The 24,084-nt window shown below is 36.9% G+C and overlaps 1 protein-coding gene and 1 long non-coding RNA gene across 2 annotated transcripts in view; one reads left to right on the top strand and one right to left on the bottom strand.

Annotated features, from left to right (window-relative positions):
- Positions 1-1,605: 1,605 nt before the first annotated feature.
- On the bottom strand, positions 1,606-7,671 carry LOC105056524 (uncharacterized). Its single transcript, XR_833859.4, has 4 exons — positions 7,229-7,671; positions 2,799-3,483; positions 2,652-2,692; positions 1,606-2,554 (listed from the first exon to the last, which is right to left on the bottom strand). It is a non-coding gene; the product is annotated as an uncharacterized lncRNA (long non-coding RNA).
- Positions 7,672-10,030: 2,359 nt separating this feature from the next.
- The window catches only part of LOC105056523 (exocyst complex component SEC6), a 35,781-nt gene continuing 21,727 nt past the window's right edge, over positions 10,031-24,084 (top strand). Inside the window, exons 1-8 of the mRNA XM_010938742.4 lie at positions 10,031-10,308; positions 11,166-11,204; positions 11,446-11,534; positions 11,693-11,783; positions 13,993-14,082; positions 14,221-14,300; positions 19,066-19,158; positions 21,320-21,346. Of these exons, the coding sequence (XP_010937044.1) occupies positions 10,186-10,308; positions 11,166-11,204; positions 11,446-11,534; positions 11,693-11,783; positions 13,993-14,082; positions 14,221-14,300; positions 19,066-19,158; positions 21,320-21,346 (632 nt within the window). The 5' untranslated portion in view covers positions 10,031-10,185. The remainder of the gene's footprint in view (positions 10,309-11,165; positions 11,205-11,445; positions 11,535-11,692; positions 11,784-13,992; positions 14,083-14,220; positions 14,301-19,065; positions 19,159-21,319; positions 21,347-24,084) is intronic.

The raw sequence follows: 24,084 nt of genomic DNA, 5'->3' as shown, positions 1-24,084 counted from the left end.
GGTGTGAAGGTCTGGCCGGGTGTCAACAGCAGACGGTACAAGCACTATAAAAGAAAAAAAAGGCATGCACTGGAGCTGGTCAGTTCTGAATCCCTGATCACCTCTATGATCACATGCCTCTTTTTATCTTTGTGGTACCACACTCATTGTGCATTCTTTATCTTCCTCCCAAGTGTGGGCTCATTGAGCACGGATCCCCTGCTGCAAGATGGACAGCCATCAAACAATAAGTATGGTGTGCACCGCATAGCCTGTGCTCATGCCTGACCATCCATCCTGCGATCGATGGCATCCATGAGTGCACTATGTCCTATGGTGCCATGTGCCCATTGCAGAGAATCTGTGCTAGAGCTCATTATATTACCTTAATCCAATTTTTCTTCCTTCGGTGGAGATGCATGCAAATGGACTGCTTTCTTCCATTAGATTCAATGAAACAATTCAAATAGGGCCTTGCATTTTGGATAGCCCTCGTAAGGGAAAGAAAAGAAAAGGGAAGGAAGGAAGGAGAAACATCATCCTTATTTGGATAGTCTTCATAAGGGAAAGAAAAGGAGGAAGGGGATAGACATTTTAAATCAAAAAGATCATTGTATCCCAGCTTTATTTGAAGATTTGTGGGTATTTTTGTCCTTTATCTGTCTCATGTTCCTTTCCCTCTCAATTCCTCCAAATTGGGAGAATTAGGAAACTAGTTTAACAAATGAAAAGGGAGGAAGAGGGGTATCCCTCTCTTTTCCTCCCCCTCCCTCAAAAATTAATATTCAAACAAGAAAAAAGAAATCCCTCATTTTCCTTTTCTTCTGAATCCCTCGATCCAAACAAAGCGTTAATATTGGGCTTGTTAGGATGATATATGTTTTGGGTTGGCCTTGTTAACTTGTGAAGGATTCAATGTAATGTGTGCGCCCAGAGATGGTATTAATTAACTTTGATAGGATATATGTTTTGTGTAGGATCCATATTGTCCGATTTTAATCTGATCGAATCTAAGTGCAAATCCGATCAATTTTATTCTAGTCTAGCTACACACATACATGTACGTTTAATGCAAAGATGTATATGTTCATATATGCATGCTATTGTTAATGTTCTTCACTTGTAGTTAGTTTGTAAGCTTGATATAAAGAATGTGTAACAAAAGGTAGGTATATGTATGGTTTCGACTGGATTCTACCAAATGAACTGCAAGATTAGGAAAAGCTGATCTAGAAAGTGTATCCAATCATTCAGCTAACTCCTGTCCCACATTTGTACCTTTTATTACTTACAGAAAATTAAGCCTTTGGGTGTCGTTTTGGTCCACCGCATGATGGAAACAAGAAAAGCAAGATTGAGTCGTGCTCGGAGGACTTGGAGATTCATGATTTTTCAGTGAGAAGAGGATATCAGATGCATTTAGAATAGCTGTATTTAAGCTGTTGCGTCTCATTATTATATAAGAAAAAAATTTAGGCGTACGGAAATGATTCACAAACAGGTCAAGGATGAAATGGATGGGTGTCGGTGATGTAAATCCGTGGTAATGCGCGAAACAACGTGCAGAATTGTTGTATGATATATTCAACATTGAGAATGGGTTAGAATCATCATTTTTGCTCCCACTGCTGATACAATACAAATTTGTGGATGTCTGTAAACTCTGACATGATTTGCAACATAGGTCCATTTTATTACAGCGTGAATTTTGTAGCATCAAGGTTATTACTATCTCATAGAATCCGGCTTGTCCTTTATCAGCTCTGATCAAAGACTTTGCATTCCCCGGACTCAGAAAACCAATTGTTCTCCTACCTGTCCCTTGACTGGAATACAGTGGAGATGTGTCAGGAGAGCTGGTTGTGATTCACAGAGTAGCAGCAGCAGCATGTAATCCAGCTTGCTTGACAAGGTATGTGGTATGCTTGAGCTATGTTTGACTACATATATTTGCCACAACTACCTCACTCAATGTAACTTGCTGTACATTTGTTTCAAAGAAACTGGGTGGCAAGAAGCCAACCATTTCATTGATAGAGGAAAGTATACAAAAGATAGCCCCTCCAAGGCAACCAAAAGAAAGCAAGAGGAAAAGAGAAGAGGGTCCCAAGCTGCAGAGAGTAGAGAAGATATGAACATCTTATCATGCAAGAAGTTGATTAGATTTACAATAACTAATGGCTTTAGAGAAGAGTAATCCAACCAAATGAAAAGCAGGCAAGAATCCTATAGAGCACAGACAGAACAGCATCTTTTTATGACAAATGATCATGTTTTATATATTTTGCATCAATTAACTGCACTTTATTACATATTAGAGACTGCAGTAAACAAACTTAAACATGTTTCATAACTAAGATTCAGACATGAGACACTCATCTCCCAAAGATTTAAGGCTTCACGCTTAAGGCAACCCAGCAAACTAAACAACCAGATTCTACAGTAGAAGATCAGAAGGAAGCTGCTAATGACATGACCCATGCTTCTATACTACTCAATTAGTCTGTGGGGGAGGTGCTTTTGCTGGACCTGGGGGCTTTGGACCACGTACTGCTGCTACTTGGATCCCTCTATCCTGAGCATCCATTCATAACCAAGTTTAAGCCAAAATACCACTAAAATAGTTGACAGATTGAAGAATTCTAAATTATTTTTGTGAGAAAAGTAATCACCTGCAGAGTTCTCAACTTGGCTTTATCCGTATCTTCGGTGCCTAAAGATTTAAGAATGTAAGAAATTGAATGATAAAATATAAAGCTGTAATACACATAACATAAAAGAAAGGTTTCTATTTTTCATTCATTTGTTCCGGTACCTACCTTTATCTTGAGGGTTGCCATTGTTGCCACCTTTGATGCTGTCAGCTGTGGGGAAGAAGCTGTTCTTCATCTGCTGGGTGAGCTCGGCCATGGTAGAAAGATCTCTAATCTCTGTTAACTGGACAGAAGAAAAGCCTATTCTCTTCCTCCTGTCCAAAGTTCAAGTGAAGGCCATGTGCATTGCTTATTATTTTTAACATGCAGCATGTGAGTCCTAATTTTACAGCTCTGACTCTGAGAGTGCCCATTAAAAGAGCTTGTCTGCTACTGAGGGAACCTTTGGAAAGCGGATGGTTCCATCAAGCACAACCAAACTACTGCCACATTTCTTTCTTTTTTTCTTTTCCTTTTTCCTTTTTTTTTTTTTTTTTTTTTGAGAAGAATGGGACTAATGGGTGAGGCCCGCATTACTCACCAGAATTTATGAGAAAAATTGAAGGTTAAGAGTGTACATCCTCAAGAATTACATAATAGAGGAAACAAGACTGTGCAAGAATATACAGGATTAGGTGCAAACTGTCACTGCTCATTGTATAAGATTTCAAAAGAAGGCTGCTTCATTTTGGGTAAAGGCAAAAGGGAGACTCAGAAGAGTAGTATCTGTTGCAGTCAAAGTGCAGCATGTGTTGTGATCCCATAGGTAATCACAAGGCTGCGGAGATCTCCATCATAGTCCCCATCATAGCTACGACCACATTCAAAGGTTAGACTTTTGCACAAGGAAGAGAACCTTCAGAAGAGGAATTTCTTAATTTTAAAACTCCTATAAATCAGTTAAATATCTTTATTTTGCACTAAAATGAACTTCTGCAGTCCACCTTATCGTGGTAGCATGGAAAAAAGAGATAGTGATGTCCTGTCAGCAGATATATAATTATATTTTCAAAATTTTTAGAGGTGATCTTGATAATTTATCTATGTTGTTGTGCAGTGAAATGGTGGTGAACACATGCTGAGATTAGGTCAGGCTAGGCTTTTAGTCCCTTCACCAAATATACTACTTTCCTAGCATCCCTTGTGAGCCCATTCAGGATTATATATAACTTCTCCAAACTCAGCATGCTTTCAACTGGCTCTCAGATTGACAGTTCAGATGTGAGCAGGTATTACTAAGTTCTCAGATTGACAGTTCCTGGTCCATTATAATAATCCGAAGGATTGCAGAAGCAATCAGATTTCCTCTTTGAAATCTGGACATGGTTATGTGATAGACACTAGAATATGTTTCCCCCATATTGGATGTTTTGAGATACACAGTCAGAAACAAATCAAATTCAGTGCTTCCAGACCTTAGGGACAGTACTTTAAACATAGTTTACCAAATTTTGTCAAAAAACTTTTTGTTTTAAATTTAGGAACTCATGCTTATCTTCCACTTCTTTTGACACTATTCTTTCTCTCACTTGTTCTCCAAAGCGGCAACTCTCGTTCTTCTTGCCTAAATGATTGCAACGGGCAGGCTTTTGCAAACCTATGCCTGAGTTGGGGGCAAAAATAAGTGCAAGCTCAGCAATGCATGGATGGAGAATGCTGAACTCTGTCTTAGAACCAAAGTTCTAAGGCCCATCCATCTAGGTTAGTTCATGCGCAACACTCATCCAGAGGTTATGCAATATATAAGTTACAGAATAGGATTCGTTGAACCATCTTGAACCGGATGGTTTAGGATGTTTGGAGCCGTACCAACGGCAAACCAAGATGGTTCGGCCGAACAAATTAGAACACGAAAGGAGGGAGAGGGAAAAAGAGGAAGAGAGAGAGAGGAGGGAGAGAGAAAGAGGGAACGACGCCGCCGGAGACCGACAATGGCCCGCTGAGGCCACTGGAGAGCCGCAAAGGCTTCCATGGCTCAGTGTCGCCCGATAGGACGTTTAATCAAGAGAAAAAGAGAGAAATGAAGAGAGACGGTACCAGAGGGAGGTGCAGCCACGATCACAGAGCCGACTGCTCCTGTTCACTCATCGTGTTTTTTTTAAAAACAACGATGAATAGTGAAGCCAGCAACGGATTTGCTAGCTTCACTTAAAAAAACTTACAAACAATAAAGCTGGCAATGGGTGTGCCGGCTTCATGGGGTTTTTCAAAAAATCCTGTGAAACAGAGACAATCGCCCCTGTTTCATGCCTATGGCGCCGTAGGCCTCAATTGCATCGTCCGGTAGCCACGGAGGCCCTCTAGCGACTTTCCCTCCCTCCTTTTCTCTCTCTCCCCTCTCTCTATCTCTCTCTTTCTTTCTTTTCCTCCTCTCCAATTTCCTTTTTTTCCTCTATATCGGTTCATGTCGGTCCAATCCAATACAGATTCATACCGACTCGTACCGCTGACCAACCGACATAGGTCCCGATTCTGGCTCCGCCTTCCTTGTTAAAAAATATTTTTATTTTCTCTCAAAGACACACTTAAACCAAATCTGAAGACTGACCCACGATCCACCCACCCCTGTAGATTTCTTCAAAGATTTTATATCAACATACAAATTTAGCTCTACAAGCTTTAGTTTCTATGTTAGTTTCACCGAGGATGCCTTCAACATATGATTCAAAGCACATTAATTTCACTGATTTGTATCATAACAACAAAAACAAAAAAAATATATAATGTCAAAAGGCCCAAAGTACAACATAAACAGGGATGTCGGTGGATGTGACAAGGTTGGATCCACCATAGACGGCTTGGCTTGGACTTGATAGTGTTCTAAACTTTAGATCCACGGGTTAAGGTTAGGTTCCCAATCTAGAAGGTTCAGGCAGGTTATGGATCACTTAAAACCATAGACTGTCCAACTAGAATTATGACTGATAAAATTCATCACTGAAGCAGATAAGTCTCAAAATAGGAAGCTATGGCCCCAAATTACCTAGAATGCTAGATGACTCGGGCATAACTCTAAAACCCAGACCAGGACTAGAATCCAGATCATGACCCAGTGCACTTGCATCATCAAGTTCACCACTTGGTACGCTCAACCAAGTGGAGATTTTTTAAAAAACAAACTCATGAAAAATTCTGAATCTACATAGGAGGCTCACCTGGATCATACCTTCACAATAAAAATTAGCAGAATGAAATTCTAAACCAAACAAGGGTGAAAAAAAGTTTGCTCAAAACAAAAGGGCGAAAATTCTTCCTCCCTAAGTGTTTTCCATGAAGTTACATCATCATTCCTCCAAACCCCTTACACTATTAATTAGCAGAAAAACTTGGAAAAGGAAAAAGTTTGTAGCTCACATCCCCTTCTCATCTCCAGCAGCACTCCCCCCCTTCTCCCTAACATCCCCAACACCTCTCTCTCTCTATCGCCGCGCACACCCCCCCCCCCCCCCACCCAAAAAAAAAGAAGAAGAAGAAGAAAAGGAGGAAAAAAAACATTTGCCTTTTTAATGTTAGACTTAAGTTACACTACAACATCAATGGGAATGTAGATTTAGATTTCAGAAAACATGAATTGAGAATGATGTGTTAGTATGGAAAAACAGTCAGTATGGGCTAACTCTTAAACCTGTGCTAAAATTGTTCCGAAGTTTTATCTATAATGATTCTCCGTTGGTATTCCAAATTCTTGGCACAGCTTACGCCATAACATAACATGCATGAACACAACCATGCCTTAGTTTTATGGGGCACCAACAGAAGCAAACTGAGAAAAATAAAATTCTGCATGTTGGATCTTTTAGTGATGACACAGAATAATGCATGATGCATCAAGGACCTGGCGACCTGAACAATGAGTTGGAAACGGTATTCAAAGGGAAAAAACCAATAGCATTTACTTGTAGAATGACGAGAACTTAGCTTCTATTGTTCTGAGAGTCTATTGTTTGCCTAGAAGAACAGGACAAGAGTATATTAATGTATCTTTGGAAAAACATAATTAAAAGATCTTGACAACATCCATTGTGATCTATACAATTAAGTCGATAAATGATGAGAATCAAGGTCGATATTTAGAAACTACACCATCTTAAATATGATGTATATGTTCTATCATGGTTTAGAGAACCAGTTCATTGACCACTACGTCCCATTTCATAGAAATTTGTCAGCAAAATACACAGAACAAATACATCTCTTGCATCAAAAGGAAAAACGGGAAAAAAAAAAAAAAGGAAACATGTAGCAGCTTATCTTAGAGGCCATGTATGTATAGATATGTCTACTAATACAGTTTCTCAAGATAACTGTTATCCTGTAATCTTGATACCACAAAATGATCCATTTCGCTTCTCTTGAACAAGATTTTTTTCAGTTGTAGTATTAGACACAAGAACTGCACATATGAATAATGCTGATCAAAAGGATTTAATAGAAATGGAGATAGTTCTATCAGGATAAAGCAATAAACGTTACATGTTCAAATAGATTAACAAAGCTTATTGGAAATGAAGACTTGTAACATTCTTTCAGCTTAACAATCTTAACTGAATACCTACCTCTTATCATCGAACTCATCGCGGCTTAGTCCTCTTTCCCCTCATTGTTTCTCTAAATATATTCAAAGGAATTCCCAAAAACACCTGGACTTTCTTTAATATCAAAAAAACACATAATTTTGGCAGAAACGATAAATTTTCAATCAGACGCAGTGAAATCTTGAGAAGATGAAGAAGTTTTGGGAATCCGGCACCTGATGGCGAAGCAGTGGAGTGGGAATAAAGAGAATTAGGTTCAAATGTAGAGAGAAGATGTAGGCCTTGGAAAAGGTTCTGGATTTGGAGAGAGCTTCGGCCCTCGCCGTGGATTCAGTTTGACAATAAAGAAGAAGAAAGAGAACAGAGGAGGAGGAAGAGGGGGCGGAGGAGCGCCTAATTTTCTCCATGAAATGCTGGAATGACTGGTTAATAGAAACTATTTATGGGTCCCTGGTTTTGCGGGAGTTTGGAGGATGAAACAGCAGTTTCATAGAAAAACGGCCGTTTGCAGTCCACTGGAGAAATGTTAGGGGGAAGAAAAAGATATATAATTATTTATTACATCTTTTACCTATTAGAAAGGAGAATTTGAAAGTTTTTTTTTTTTAAGGGGTGGGGGTGGGGGTGGGGGTGGGGGTGGGATTATTCTGCCACCATGGTGTTAGAAAATTTTATTACTTTTACTTTTAAAAGGTTTAGATTTTTAAATTCTATATTTAATAAATCCATATGTCAAATACTTAAATGCAAATAGATTTGTATTTATTGAAATCTAAAAATCTATATTTCGTTGGAATTTGTAGATTTTGAGCTGATGATCATGTATGTGCTCTCTCTTAGTATGATGCTAAATACATATATATATCATAAATCAACTATTCTTCTTTTCTGAAGCTTCTTTCTTCTCTTTCAATTTGTTTTCCCCATCATTTTTTTTCTTTACCTGTCTTTCTCCTTCATTCTTGGGAACTAAAGAAGTCTTTTTAATTAGATCTCCATACTATCATGCTCATTATAAGAGACTTAAGGTGGAGCAATCTTTGTTATTTCTTGAGGACGACCTTGCCACATACTTGCATTGGAGGATGAATTCTCTCTCAATTTTCTATTTTTTCTATCATTTATTCTCTATTATTTATCTTTTCATTCTTGAGCAACTAAAGGTGTACTTTGGATCAACCTTCATATGATTATACTTATAATAGGAGGTTCCAAGTTGACTTGAGTTTATTATACCTTGGGATAACCTTATCAAATATTTTCAAAAAAAAGAGTAAATTCTTTATTAAGATAGCATTCCAATACTCGTTGTTCAAGGCATGCCTATTTAATTTCTTGTATTATTTTAGTTTTTTAAAAACCATTTCATTTGTATGGTACTTTCATTTCAAATTGTATACAAATATTAGCAAGTTTTTACAAAATTACTGGAATAGAACCCAACATATAGTACACAAAGATAGCCTATAGCATCAAGCAAATAAAGATCAAATGCTTTGGTAGGAAAGCCTGAAGTTGGTAGGAAAGCTTGAAGTCTGGGCACATCTAAAGTTACAATGATCACTATTAACTAATATAAGAGTAAAAATCAAATGGCATAGTAGTGATATCTCCGAAAGCAAAATTTGAACTCTATCCTTAACTTGCCAACCAATATATATGTTGGTTTTCTTTGTAACAAATGTGAATAAAGGAATCTAGCCATACTGCATGTAGCTTTTGAAAGGAGATAATAAGAATTATCTTACTAAAATCTGTGAACACAATCAATAATATTTATATAGATTTCACTCCGCTCATAATTTTTTTTGGGTCAAAATATAGAAAGAGGCCTCCGCACTTGTAGACATATAAAAGATATATCTCTCACTAGAGTCAATTCAGACCACATGATAATCAGAATTAGATCTGATATTAACAAGTTAATCCACTATATGTTTGCTTTTTCTCGAGGCTGGAGATTGAAATTTGGATAGCAAAGTCAAGCACTATGTATGCATCGAGAATCAAGATGAAATATCCATCTATTTAGTAATTAAAATAGGAGCACAAATTTTTTGTGATACCTGTGATGTACCGTATTATACGGTGCATCATACGCACCATTCTATTGCACGATGGATGGCTGATGCAGCCACGTGCGGTGTGTATTGCACAATCTACATCTTGTTCACAATTATCTATCACATGATGGACGATACGTACTATACACTGTATCATGTAGTGCACAGTAGAGGATCTATGCTCTTAGAATAGCTACAAAGTTGAAGTCGAAGTCTCAACTTGTAGCATATAAAGAAGATTCAGGTGCTTGAGGTGGAATAGATACTATCAACCTTATTAACTCTTCTATAACAATCTTGATAGATAATTACCAACTTCGACTTTAATATCACTCTTCATTGATATATCTAAATTAAGCTTAATCTCACTAGTAGAGGGAGAATCACACTTATACTCTAGTAGCACGCAGGATTTAAGGGGCAAATATGAGTCCTTTTGAAGCATTTAAGTTTTATTTTCTTGATTTTAGGTTTTATGTAAAGATCGTAGGCAGTTTGCAGCCTCCATACAAAGTATGCCGCAACAAGAATCATTAATGAATTTATGGGTGTGTTCGAAAATGTTTATCAGATCCGGAATACATGTTTCTCTGGAGACTGCACATGATGTGCAGTTTTCATAAAGAAAGTCTTATGAAAAAATTATCCAAATTACCCCTAGACGCATCCCTAACCAATAAGTCTGATATATTACAAATAAATTACGGACCTCAAAGTAAATTAACTAATTATACGGACCGCTAAATATTTTTCTTACCGACTGCTCGTTTCTATGGAAAAATCAAACATCTATGCTCCCCGCACCAAAGAAACGAAATTCTCCTAATAATCTCTCTCTCTTGTCTGAAGGCGAGTCCTCGAGCCTGGAAATCACTCGATCCGTTGCGGAGATCGGCGACCGGAGGGTGTGTAGTGATGGAGGATCTGGGCATCGAGGCGAAGGAGGCTGCCGTCCGCGAGGTGGCGAAGCTCCTCCAGCTGCCGGAGCACCTCGCTTCCATCGCCTCTATCAAATCCGATTACCTCTCTCGCCAGCAGGTCTGGAATTCCCCAATTCTTCTCCTCCTCCAAATTTCACCGTATTCTGATTTGAAAGAGTGAAATGCTTTCAAGATTTCGACGATAAAATAGGAGTGACGAAAGATAAATCACAAATTTTGAGAAACTTTGCATATAATTGGAGGACATTCGAGGAAAAATGAGGAAAAATGTGATGAATTTGATAAGAAGAGGAAGGAGGAAGGGTTTCAATGAATTTTGATGCCCACGTGACGCCTTCCTTGACGTATCCTGATTCCCACGGAAGTTATGACTCTTTGATACGATTGAGCCAAATCACGAAATATTTTTGTTGTCTTGTTTCGTTCTTTCCTGAAGCATATGATCTTTATTATTTGAGAGCTATTGAGCTATGTTTGATATCGTTCACTGTCGGAGGATCAATGCCTCGTCCTCATAACACTTTGTTTGCTTTTAATAAATCTATTTAATCAGCATTAAGTATGGTATGTCAAAAGGATTCTTTTTTTAAAAGAAAAACGTGAAATCAAGCATGTTCTGGTACCAAGAGGATGATGAATGCATCTGAAAAATTAAATTGAATAAGAAAAATATTGACTCGATCCATGCTAATTATAATAGTTTAATTTATGCTGATAAATGATGTCCGTGATAGGTAGTTCTATTTTCGCTATAAGTTTTTTGAAAGGGGACAAAAAAATTGGTGGAGTAATGGGTGTATCGATGCTTTAAACCATGATGAAGGTAGTAATTTTTCTTTAAAGTTGGTGCAATTTCTAGGTGTGCACCCTGGTTCTCATTAGACCAAAATGCTGTCTATTTGGTTAGAAGTTATATTCTTAGGTTCGCTGATTACACTTGTTCTGTGCTTCCAGGCAAATGACGCACAGCTCAGCACAATGGTGGCGGAGCAGGTAGTGTTATCTTTGTTCTACAAATAAATGCTTACAGTTTTTGTCTTCAAATGTTGTTTCCAACACCCTATATGGGTGGGAAAGAGAGTCTCTGAAGCAGGGAAACATTTACTGATGCAAACAGTACACAGCTTACAACTGATATAAACAATTACAATTTTTGTTTGTACAATAGTTGAGCTGTCGTTCTTTCTTTCATGATTTTCATGGTTGTCTGCATACTTTTCAACTTTCTCAACAGGTTGAGCAGGCACATGCTGGCATAGAGGCACTGGCTTTATCTCAGAAAACGATAAACCAGCTGCGTGACAATTTTTTGTCCATTGAAAAGTAAGCACTTTTGCATCACATGTTATTCTCTTTGTTGTTTCTGCAATACCTGATGTGTAGTCTCAAATTCTCAGTTTTGGTTCTGTTATCCCTTTTTTCCCAAACTAAGGCTAATATTGTGTCCATGCATGTTAAATCTTTGCATTATGTTGTAACAGCCTGTGTCAAGAATGCCAAACACTGATCGAGAATCATGACAAAATAAAACTTCTCAGCAATGCAAGGAACAACTTAAACACAACTTTGAAGGTTAGCCAATAGTTGACCATCTTCATGCTATTGCATAATTCTTGGTTCATTGTTGTTGTAATGTCACTGGCTACTGTTTTGAACCAACAAAAAAGAAAACAAAGAAAATTCTGCTCCATAAATAAAAAACCGACTTCTGCTTATTTGGAAACAAGTCTGAGCTAGGGATGTTAACGAGGTAGATTCGGTGTGGTTACTAAAAAAACCGCAGCTGAATTCAAGATCTATCGCCACTCCCTAAAACCGAAATCGAACAGTTTGTGAAATAAAAAAAAAAACCATGACCACCATCGAAAAAAAACTACAAAATCAAAATGGAAAAGTTGAAAACAGTTTAATTTTTTTTTTAATCCATTTCAAAATTTTCACATATATATATATAACCAGATTAAAGACATGATTTATAATTTTCATAATATAATTCATAGCATGGTTTGCCAAACCATCTCGAATCGAAAGATTCGGAGCGTGCCGAACCATATTGGCAACTCACCAGTATGGTTTTGGTGTGGAATTCTGAACACCTAGCAAGAGGGGGAAGGAAGAGAGGAAAAGAGAGAGAGAGGGGGAGGGAGAAGGGAGAGAGAGAAAGAGAGAGACAGGGGAGGGAAGGAGAGGGGAGAGGGAGATAAAGCCTTCAGAGGCTAGAGTCGGCTGATTGAAATAGGACTTTCGCCTTGTTTTGATTTTTTATTTTTTGCTAGGTATCGGGTTGGTTTTTTATTTTTGCTGACAAACAGTGAAACCAAGTTGGCAACTTCACTTAAGTGAAGTTGGCAATAGATTTGCTTGAAGTTGCAACAGGTTTGCAGGCTTCTTTGTGCGTTCGGCAAAAAAAATTTAAAATCGCAATCAAAATAGAGGCAATTGCCTTGTTTCGATCGACGAAAGAAAGAGAGGAGGAATCAAGCTTCCGCGGCCTTTCGGTGGCCACTACTACCCTCCAGCAACCACTGACAGCCATTGTCAGCCTCCCTGCCATCTCCTTCTCCTTCTCTCCCTCTCTCTCCCTTCCCTCTCCCTCCCTTGCCCTTGTTTTGACTTGGGGGATGCGGTGGGGTCAATTTCGGCTGTCTAAGTGCCTTGACGGCCTCTCGGCCATCTTCCTCTATGTCCATTCTCTCCCTCCCTCCCTCCCTCTCTCTCTCTCTCTGTGTCTATTCTTCCAGAGGAGGGTGGAGCCCCTAAGGACTTGACGGCCCTTCGAGGGCCTCCACAGTCCTCTGGTGGTCATTGTTGGTGTCTCTGCTTGCCTCCCTCTCCCTCCCTATCTTCCTCTCCTCTCTCTCGTTCTTCCTCTCTGGTTCTCTCTCTTCCCTCCACTTTTGTTTCTATGTCAGTTCGGATTTGGTATGATCTGGTACAGAGGTGTACCGATCTATACCGTGGGCTAGCTTGCACAGGATTGTCAGCGAATCTTGATTCATACCAACTCAACTAATAAATATATCCAAAACTAAGAACACCATCATCAGACAAACTTAATAATTCAAAAATAATAATACAACTAGCCAACAAATACAATAATCCAAGTTAAAAACAAGTTCAACTATATCAAAGAAAACATATTGATAAATTTCCCATACAAGAGAATTTTAGTGAACAATCCAATCCTCCATATTGCCTTCCCCAATCCACAAAATAATTTACAATCATTTATTTAAATTCTACAATTTTATTAATACCAAGAAAGGTCTACAGATTTCCTCATCAACATGAGAGTCATCTTCACTATTATCTCGTGGAGTTCCTAGTTTGGATTTACATTAAATACAGAAGGTATCAACTATCAAGGGTATTAATTATTGGTTATGTTCGGTTTCGGGTTTGGTATTGGGTTCAATGTCGGGTTTGGTTTCGGGTTTTGTTTGGATTAGGAAGTTCACCAAAATCGAAACTGAAACTGAATGGTTTTTAATTTTTAAAACCATTGTTGACACCATCCCCCTTTAATTTTGGTTAAAACTACTCCATTTGGTTCAGGGACAGGTAAAATTTTGGGTATCTATCCCTGTTGACTTCCCTAGTCTGAGCATTTAAACAATAAGATACATTTTCTTTTCAAACTCACCACTAAGAAAATCAAATCAAAGAAGTGTCTAATCTATAAAAAAAAACTGACTTCTGGTTATTTAGAAACAAGTCCCAAGCATTTCAGCAGTAAAGTGCACTTTTGCCAAGCTACTGAATAGTTGCTACCTTCTAACAGGATGTGGGAGGGATGATGTCCATCTCTGTTGAAGCAGCTGCCGCACATGATTCTTTAAGCGACGACAAAGAGTTGATTCACACATTTGAGGTATTGTTATTTTCTTGAAAATGTTAGCAGTTTACCTATTATAGGTATCTGATTAATCTAAACTTTGTTGAATTTTAATTTAAATCATGCTTATGTGTCCTCTATATTGTTGCTTTGTTCTGGTTATGCTGGAGATAGAGGTTAACAGCACTGGATGGTAAAAGGCGTTTTGCACTAGCAGCTGCTGCATCTCACAAGGAAGAGGTTGGCAGGCTAAGGTCAAGACATTTTTCTTTTATGTGCTATGTTTCGTTTTTAATATTTTTGGAGATGAAGTTGGTCCTTGTTATAGGACATGGAAACTATTTTATATTTGGTCTCGAGTTTTGCATTTGTTGCTTTTATCTTCTGCAAATGGATACTGGCACAAGCCATCTAGGAAAATCCTCTACTATTTGCAAATTCTGACATGCTTGGGTAGCAATTCTCTACTCCCCTCTCCTGGTGGTACATGAGGAGAGAGAAGATCTATGATATGATTGAAGCAAACCATACAGATTCTTCTGGCTCAAAATTCAAAATGTCCTCATGTTTTAGGAATAGAAATCCACAATTAGTTATCCCTATACTTTTATATTTTGTGCTAGAATGGTCAACTACAAGGACTGCCTTCTATTTTGACAACTTATAAGAGTTTTGAAAATAATATATCACTTAATATTTTCAAAATTTATAGCCAAGCATTCCTCCAACTTTCTGATGTTTGCTTTGTGAATTGGTATTTGCTGTTGGTTTCTAGCAAGGGCTATATCATCTTTCAATGATCTCTTTTTTAAGTCCTTTCTTATGACTTTCATCCACATTACCTGGGCTTCATCCCCTCTTTCTTAAATTTTCGTCAAATGAGATTTCTTTTCCAATTGTGCACATTTTCAGAAAACCTCAATCAAGTGCCACCTCTTTTTAATAATTGATGCAACTTGTATGCTTTCTCTTAGGTACTTACATTTAAGCATACCCTTGCTATCGAGAAATTCATTTTTAATATCTATCAGGGCAGCATTAAGACTTGATTGTCTTTGTTGCTAATATTTTGGGCCTTAAGGACATCATCAAAAATCATTTCTTGAAGTTATTAAGGCATGTAACATGCATTTAGAAAGAATGCTGGAAGCACCTTCTGACAACCCCTATTCTGGTCCAGTCCTATGTGATCCGCTTATCTTGCTTCTTATTCTGTAATACTAAAGGCAACAAAATTGAACACAATGGGATATCTCCTTGGCCACTGATTTGTAATGGGGACTCTTTTTCATTTTATTGCACCGAAAATGCATTTTGAATTCTTTAATTTGTGGCATCTTTGCTTGAAAGTGATAGGCTGGAACTGGGTTTCCCAAGGAAGTTGTCACCTGAATGTGTTTGGTTTGGTGGAAATAGGCACCAAACTGCTGAGCTCGAGCCTCGACTTCCCCAAAAAAGATTGGCGGGGTTTGGCTGAAGTCAGTTTTGTGATGTGAACACTTATGTTTTAGATGCTTGTAATTTTTTTTTCCATATTTATATTAGCATAGATAGCTATCATGATTGACTTTCCTAGCTAATACCAACTCAAAATATATAGCCAGCATGCTTGATGTTTATTCGTCGCACTATCCCCGGTAATTTGAGATTACATTGACTATAGGCAATTAGAAAAACTGCTCCATTGTTTAATGTTTTGCAGCTTAGTTATTATTGCATGTCACCATGATGCTTAACCATTTTGCATCCTTTTCCAATATCTTTTAAAATCCCATATATTTGATATAACTAGAGATGTGGTTGGGGCAATCTGAGAGGATTAAAGGAGTGATCAGACATCCAGATGTGACCTTATGACAACATGGAAAGCCATGGTTCTTGATATCTGAGATTGTATTTTGCTCATATTTTATGTGTGAAGCGAACCAAGTAACAATGCAAATTATCATGAACGTAAAACAGTTTTGCAAAATATGCCATGAAGTTACTCTTATGAGCCTTAACATTGCTTAAGCCTAGAATTTTGACAACTCTGTAACTTACCAGTTTCTTTGTCGAAGCATTCAGACGTGTTAATGATCCATCATCATACAACTATGAGCCTTCTCATATGTGAATATTGTTGTTGATAAGCATCATCAGAACAAGTAAAATACATTGAAACAATTCAAATACATGATAACCTTTTCATGGCACAAACAACATGCTACGTAAGAAAGCAAAAGTTACAAAAGGAAATTGTATTTTAAAACTTTTAGGCCTTGTTTGGATACTCTAGAATAAAATTCCAGAGAATGAAAATTCTCTACTAATATGATGGTGTATCATGCGAATAATCCAGAAAAAAGTTACTTTGGAATTTATTGTCTTTGACTGTTACATTGAGAGATTTTGCATTCTCAAATATCATTTATAAATGAATATTTAATTAATTTTTCAGATAGACAAGTTGTTGCTTTGATCTTGCTTAGTGAAAATTAACATAATAAGATGAGGCAAAACTTTGGATTGAACCAAAAGGATATCCCAGTTGAGGTTCCAATATTAGGGAGAGAACAAAAAGATCTCTTTTCTTATAAAATAGCTCCAGTCATCGGAAGATAGATTTTTATGAGGCAACCAAGAAAAAGCAATTTCTTTGTCTCAACTTAGGGGATGGAAAAATGGAATGTTGACTGAAAAAAGGAAAATTAACATGGTAAATGTGGTGATGGAGATGGTGGTGATAATAGGGCATGTAGAGGTGGTGGTGATGATGGAGGAGATGGCTAAGCAGTGCTCGTAATAATGGTGGCACTGATGGTGATGATGATGATGGTGGTGGAGGTAGTGTTGTGGTGGATCTGATGGAGGATGGAGGGGATGGTGGTTGTTGGAGATGATGGAGGGATTGGTAGAGGTGGGGGTGGATGGTGTTGGGGCTGGCCATAGTGGGTAAAGGGAGATGGGGAGTCTGGATGGGTGAGGGTAGGGATGGTGATTGGATTTAGTTGGTGGTGGTGCGTGAGTGGAGATTAGGATTGAGAATTTGAGATCATTGGAGTTGGGGCAGCTTAAGGCTTCTTGGGTCGACTGGGAGAGGGAGCAGGGAATGAGAGGGTGTTAACCTCTGGGATCACCGTCGTCATTGCTTTCATTGCTGCTGTCTAGTCATCATTGTTCGGGTGTAGTTGCTGCCCTCATTTGATTTCCATAGGCTCAGGTTTGTTGAGAGAGAGTGTTATCCTCTGGGATCACCATCGTCATTGTTTTCATTGTTGCTGTCTAGTCATCGTTGTCATCGCATCATCATTGTTGGGGTCTAGATGCTGCACTCATTTGATTGCCATAGGCTCAGGTTTGTTGAGAGAGTGATAGTAATCCCATAGCAGATATGAAAAAAGGATCTTTGTGGTGTTTATATTTTCATAGACTTATACACCTACAATCTTAAGTTTTGAGTTGGAGTTTAACATGGTACGAGAGCGCACGATCTCTCTTGCTTATTGATCCTTCATACTCTCACTTCCAATCCACATGTCGCCCCTCTTTAGGTTCCATCTCTTAGAGGTGCTTATATACTCATGGACCTATCCATCTACTAGTTTAAGCTTTTCAGATTTGGACTTTGACAAGGTCTTCCTCAATTCTAGTGCCAATCAAAGACAAGTTGCAATGAGTTGTTGGAAAGAATGAAGCAAAGGGAAGAAAAAAAAGTGTGATAGGGGGGAGGGAAAGTGCTCAATAAGCTCTGGATTGTTTTCTAGAGCTTTTTGTAGATGATGAAAACTCCAAAATTCTAGGGTTTACGGTCATGCTTCAGTAAGTTTTTACACTATCCAAACAGGCTACCATAAATACTCACTATGAAGTTAGTGAAAAAACTCTAATTTTCCCTAATATTCTGTTTTTGCTTTCTGGTATCCAAACATCCCCTTGGACTAACAATCATCAACTGGCTGTTGGACTGATCTAATTAAAGATGTCTTGCAAGCTAGACAGACACGGTACTGTCTTTAATGGCCAGATGTTGTTTAATAAGGTGGAATGTTATGTATAGTAACTTGTTATACTATGTTTTTGGATATCTTCAGCTACTTCCTCGATAGTGATGTAGAAAGTTTCATTCTATCAATTGCTACACTGTCAAGACTAGCTTGAAGGATTTAGAAATCACCTGTTGGATTTTATATGGCTACATGTTTGGTAACATGGCCCTGGAGCTTCAAGCGTGTGCAACACTAGAAATGGTAACTGATAGTCCATATGAAATCTAATTGATGACAGTTGGACAAGTATTATAATGCATTTATTCTATCTTGGAGCTCACCTAATCATAGTATGCTTCCCTAAGGTCTATGGCATTGCATCCTTCACTTGTGCACATCATATCACTGGATTGGTCTAAATGGCGTTCTTTCTGCTTGTACCTTGTCCTTCTTTATCTGCTTTCTTTATAGAAAAATAGAATCATTTAATGAATCATGATCTATGTATTTGTTACTGGTTCTTCTGCTAATATGTGGAAATATATGGTCTCAGAATTCATCATAGACAATTGTGTGTTGATACATGTAATTTTAAGATTGCTGGGCCAATATTGTAATGAAGTACTTATGATATACTTACTACCAAGGATTGAATTAGTGTGCTCTGGTGGTGAACCGACTTGGCACTGGCATATCGTACTGGCATGACAGCATGCCAATTACTAAATGTGGATCACCGTGCACAAATGCTGCATGCCAGTGGTGCAGTGACACAGTACATGTCATGTCGGTGTTGTTCTGTGGTTACCTGCACTTAGATCCATGCCACAAACCAATATACCATAGAAAGGCTAACTTAATCAAAATCTTCAGCGGTGTTGTAGATAAACCTAAGGATTTCCTGAAAATTTCTGTCATCATTGCATTTAGCTTTTAAGTTTATTTCTTCAATAGAAAGCCCAAAAACTTTGCTTATTTCCTTTTCCTACGATGTTTTAGCATAATCTTTATATTTGAAAACTTTTGCTGATGATCTTTCTTTTGTTCACAGTCAGTACTTTGAAGATGTAGATAGAACCTGGGAGACATTTGAGAAAATACTATGGGGTCATGTTTCCAACTTCTTTAATCTTGCCAAAGAAAGGTATGATTTTTGTCATGAGAATTTGAGTCCCATGTTTAATGTATTCGGCAGATATTTTAATTAGGGCAGGCTTGCATAACTTTTTGTGCCCTCTCTATGCAAAGATGCTTTAGTAAAGATGTGTTGATTTAGCATCTTATTTGAAATTCCAGATGCTAAATGAAAGTTAGGATAAATAAAATTTTGAAGTCACTAGTTATGAGCACATGTTAATGTCTCCTTGTATGCTGCATTGATCCTTCTCATCTGTCACTCGAGAATATCTTCATGGAAGGGTTAATTACTTGAATTCTTACAACTCTTTTCCCAGTTTATTGTACACTGTAATCATTATATTTAGATCTTAGGGTCCAAAACTTTTTTGTGATGGGGATATTATTTATGGGGCACCAAACAATATCTTGACAGATGGTGTACACGAAGGCTTGTAGACATTAAAATTGAGAACGATTCTCCTGTTCTGAAGTAAACAGAGTGCATATCACGTCCTAAACACCACATATTCTAAAGTTGGATAGAAATTGTACTGTGACTGCATTAGTTTGATGGCCTTTATTATACAGTACATGATTGGGAATGAACCCCCTTTGGTTTATTGATATAAAGATGTCCGCTTACTTTGTAATCTAAATTTGGGCTGTGTTAAGAGCCCAGGGTTTATCATGATTTTCTTCGATGAACTCTCTCTCTCTCTGTGTGTGTGTGTGCGCGTGCGTGTGTGTGTCACTAAGGAATCAGATTGCATTTTCTGAGCTTGTGAGCCCAGGGTTTTTGCATGATTTTGTTAGCTTGTCACCTACTTTTTTGTCGTGTGAAAAAATAAAACTATTTCATCTTAAAATGATGTGACTTCTTTAAAATAAATATTATTTTCTTTTAAGACTTATATTTAACTCACATATTTAAGCATCATTGCATTTGATGTTTACATCTATCCATCTATAGTTGACAATTTTGCCCTCTATTTGGTATGAAGGATGGATGGAAGGAAGGATGGATAGAGGAGGAAGGATGGATAGAGGGAGAGGATGGATGGATTTGGTAAGATATGAAAGGATGGATGGGAATGATTCTCTCTTTTGTTTGGTGTAGGAAGAATGAAAGAAAGAATGGATGATATTTGTAGACCTTTTTACTAAACTACTCTTTTATAAGAAGTATTATTATTATTAATTTAAAACACTTATTTATACTAAAAAAGTGGAGCAATATATAAATTACAACCTTTCTAATTTATAATTAAATTTTATAAATTAATTATATTTGAGTAAATTTATTTATATATATTAATTATTTAAATAAATAATTGATTTATAATTTAATTTAAATAGTTAATAAATTTTATATAAATAGTTAACTAAAAATAATAAATATAAATAAAAAAATAAAAGATAATTTCAATTATTTACTTATAATTATGGAAATTATGTGCTGAAATTAAAATAATTATTAATAAAGTTTAATAGTATGGGATAAATAATATAGATAAAATAAATAAATAAATAAATAAGTAAATAAGTGTTAGAATTTTATCGAAAAGTTAATAAGGGGTAATTTTGTCAATACAGAAACCACCCCTCACATGCTTCGTCCATCTTTCTTTGCATTCCCCCAATTTAGGAGGATACAGAATGGTAGGTCTGGGTGGATGGACAATCTCTCTTTTTCATCCATCCTTTCTAAAATTTTTTGAATCAAATGGTGGATGGAGGTTATCCATCCTTCCAACCCCATCCAACCTTTCTCTCATGACCCCAACCAAACACAAAGTTATGTAACAGTAAAAATAATGAGAGAGGTCAGAGTGTGTATCTCTTTATGGTAATGCACGGCAAAGAACGATTTATAAAGCTGACTTCAAAGAAGTTGGATAAAACTTATGAATATGCTTTATACATTAAAAATGCATTCATTTAGAAGTTTATTATCAAGCAAATGACACTTTATTAATAAGCTGTTACTAAAAGCACATTTTAGTCATAACATGCAGTTAAGGTTAAATTGTGCATCTGCTCTTGTTTATGTTCAATACTTAAAGTTTTGCTAATAGGATTAGTTTTACAATGAAACACAACTTAATCTGTAATTTTCTTTTGCTTTATGCATTCTATTAAATGCTTTTGATGTGCATTTTCCTCATCATCTCTTTTCTGTTTTGTAGCCCACAGACATTGGTGAGAGCCCTAAGGTATGAGCCGTCAATTACGCTGCTGCTGCTGCTTTCCTTTTTCATCCTTTATTTATTCCTGCTGGTTATTATTGGTGCACTTCTTGCTGAATGTTTCTTGTTCCATTATGTCTTTCAGATCTACTTTTTGATTTTATGCTTTTGTGTTTTGACTCAGTTGATCTGTATTGATATTTTTTTGAGTTTTGCTATAAGAAACAGGAGAATAAGTTTATTACTTTTATCCTGTCAAATGTAGGTTGATGTTATGAATTATATGCCATTAGTGGTTTCTACATAAAGACAACTCCAAGTGAGGCAGTGTTTTTGATTTTTATTTAACAAGTTCCATCTGTATTTTCCATTTGCATGCTGGGCCTTGGCACAACAATAAGGTTGACCTAGGCATCATGAGTTCGAAACATTGGAAACAACCTCTCCATGCTCACGGATGAGGCTGTGTATATCTGACTGTCCTTGGTTTCTGCAGTGGCAGGAGCCTCATGCAATGAGACACCCTTTTTTTCCATATGCATTTTCTTTGGTCTCACCATTTCTTTCCTTTAGCTGTTTAAGTTGATTCTAATTTCTAGATCATCAAATTCTTATTTCTTGCTCTCAACCACTTTTCCAAAGATTCCTTTCTCTCGTTTGGACTTTTCAGTCCAAATCCAAGAGTCCCTATGAAATGGGCAGGCTGCTAAATATTTTATCATCAATGCTACCATGGAGGTTTTCAGTTTGTTTATTTACTTATTTATTAACTAGTATCATTGATGCTTTATTCCTTTTGTCACCAATGATCCCAAACCATGCTGAGTGCTAAGCATCCTGCAGCTTTAGAAAGAAAAATGACAGTGGCATGAGCTAATAGCTCAACAAGAACCTCCCCACATCCACCAATATAAATAGTGTAAAGATAGAAAATAGAAAATAATCAATACCAATATAAACATAAATATCCAAAACTACTCAACCAAACTAGTGTAAATATATATACATCATATATTATCAAATAACCATTCTACTTGAAAGTGGTATATTATATATCATCAAGATACCTGTTTTATTCAATAGTTATATATAATATAACAACTTGCCATTTTCTGATTAGCAAGATTCAGATCCAATAACAATTATTTTTTAATTTTAGACTATCCACGGCACTCCTCAGTCTGTGACTGGCAATCTATAATATCACGCGTCGATCCATGGTGGTAAACCAAAGTATCATGCTTTAATCTATGATTGACAATCTGTAATACCACACTTTAACCCATGATGGAAAATGAGCATATCACGCTTTGGCTCATGATTGCCATCCATAATCCCATGCTGTGGCCTATGATGACAAACCAAAATGCCATGCTTTGGCCCATGACTTGCAATTCATACCAACGTGGCTAGTCCAAATCCTCTTAACCATCTAGTTATTCATTGGGATGCTTGCCAAATAAAATTTAATCTGATACTGTATTCCTTGCAAAATTCAATGCAAAAGAGTATCATATTCCATTCGAGCCAAAATCTTCGATATATGATACAAATGTATATAAAGAAACATATGTATTTAGTTGCAAATGATTATCATGTTCCATGCAAAACCAAAATTATTGACACATGGTACATAAATACACACACACACACACACGCATATATATACACATATACATACAAACATATGTACATATAGATATATACATACATATATATATAGACATACATACATATATACACACACACACACACATATACATACACATATATATACATACATACATACATATCTCTTCATACAGGACCTTACCTCTATCGGCAAACAACTTAAATACATTATTTACCAATGCATACCTAAAATGTCCAATTAATTTAAAATCAATATAAAAAACCAACTTGTCCTTAATCAAATGTCAACAATACTAATTAATTAATTATTTACTTATTTTCTAATTTTGGAATTTTTATGTCCGAATATATATGCATACATATCTCTTCATACAAGACCTTACCTCTATCGGCAAACAACTTAAATACATTATTTACCAATCCATACCTAACATGTCCAATTAATTTAAAATCAATATAAAAAACCAACTTGTCCTTAATCAAATGTCAACAATACTAATTAATTAATTATTTACTTATTTTCTAATTTTGAAATTTTTATGTCTGAATTACTCTAAATCATAGATTTCTATATCCTACCCTAATTAAAAATTAAAATAAATAAAGCATTAATGTTTTACCTTGATTTAGTGACTAAAGTGTAAACCCTCTTGCTCAATATCTTCTTGCATGGATGATTACATCTATACAAAATCAAAACCAATAATCGAGAAATATTATAGTGATTATGGTTGATGGAAAAATACTAGCTGGGAAAAGGACACGACTGGCTGGGATAACGATGTCCAGCAGCCTAGGTGGTCCTAATTTGGGTGACTCAACTGGTGGATCATGAAGCAAGAATTTGATGAGGGAAAGATGGTAGGACAGGATTGTCAATGATGGAGGGATGTTCGATGAAGGTTAGGCTAGAGGCCGATACAAAGGGCAGCTACAGTAATTTCGGTCTAGGACCCTCTACTAGGGTCAACTAGGGATCTATATAGAGGAGTATGGGACCCTTCGCAGGATCCCTTGAAACATCTAGAGAGAGAAAGAGAAAGTGATAGAGAGAGAGAAAGAAGAGAGTGAAAGAGAAGAAAAGGTTGTCCAATCCCTCTTAGGAAGGAGGAAGAGGAGGTGGGAGGTGGTGG

The sequence above is a fragment of the Elaeis guineensis genome, chromosome 13 (assembly GCF_000442705.2).
Source record: "Elaeis guineensis isolate ETL-2024a chromosome 13, EG11, whole genome shotgun sequence".
Taxonomy (NCBI): Eukaryota; Viridiplantae; Streptophyta; class Magnoliopsida; order Arecales; family Arecaceae; genus Elaeis; species Elaeis guineensis.
This window is presented reverse-complemented; position numbering and strand designations above follow the sequence as displayed.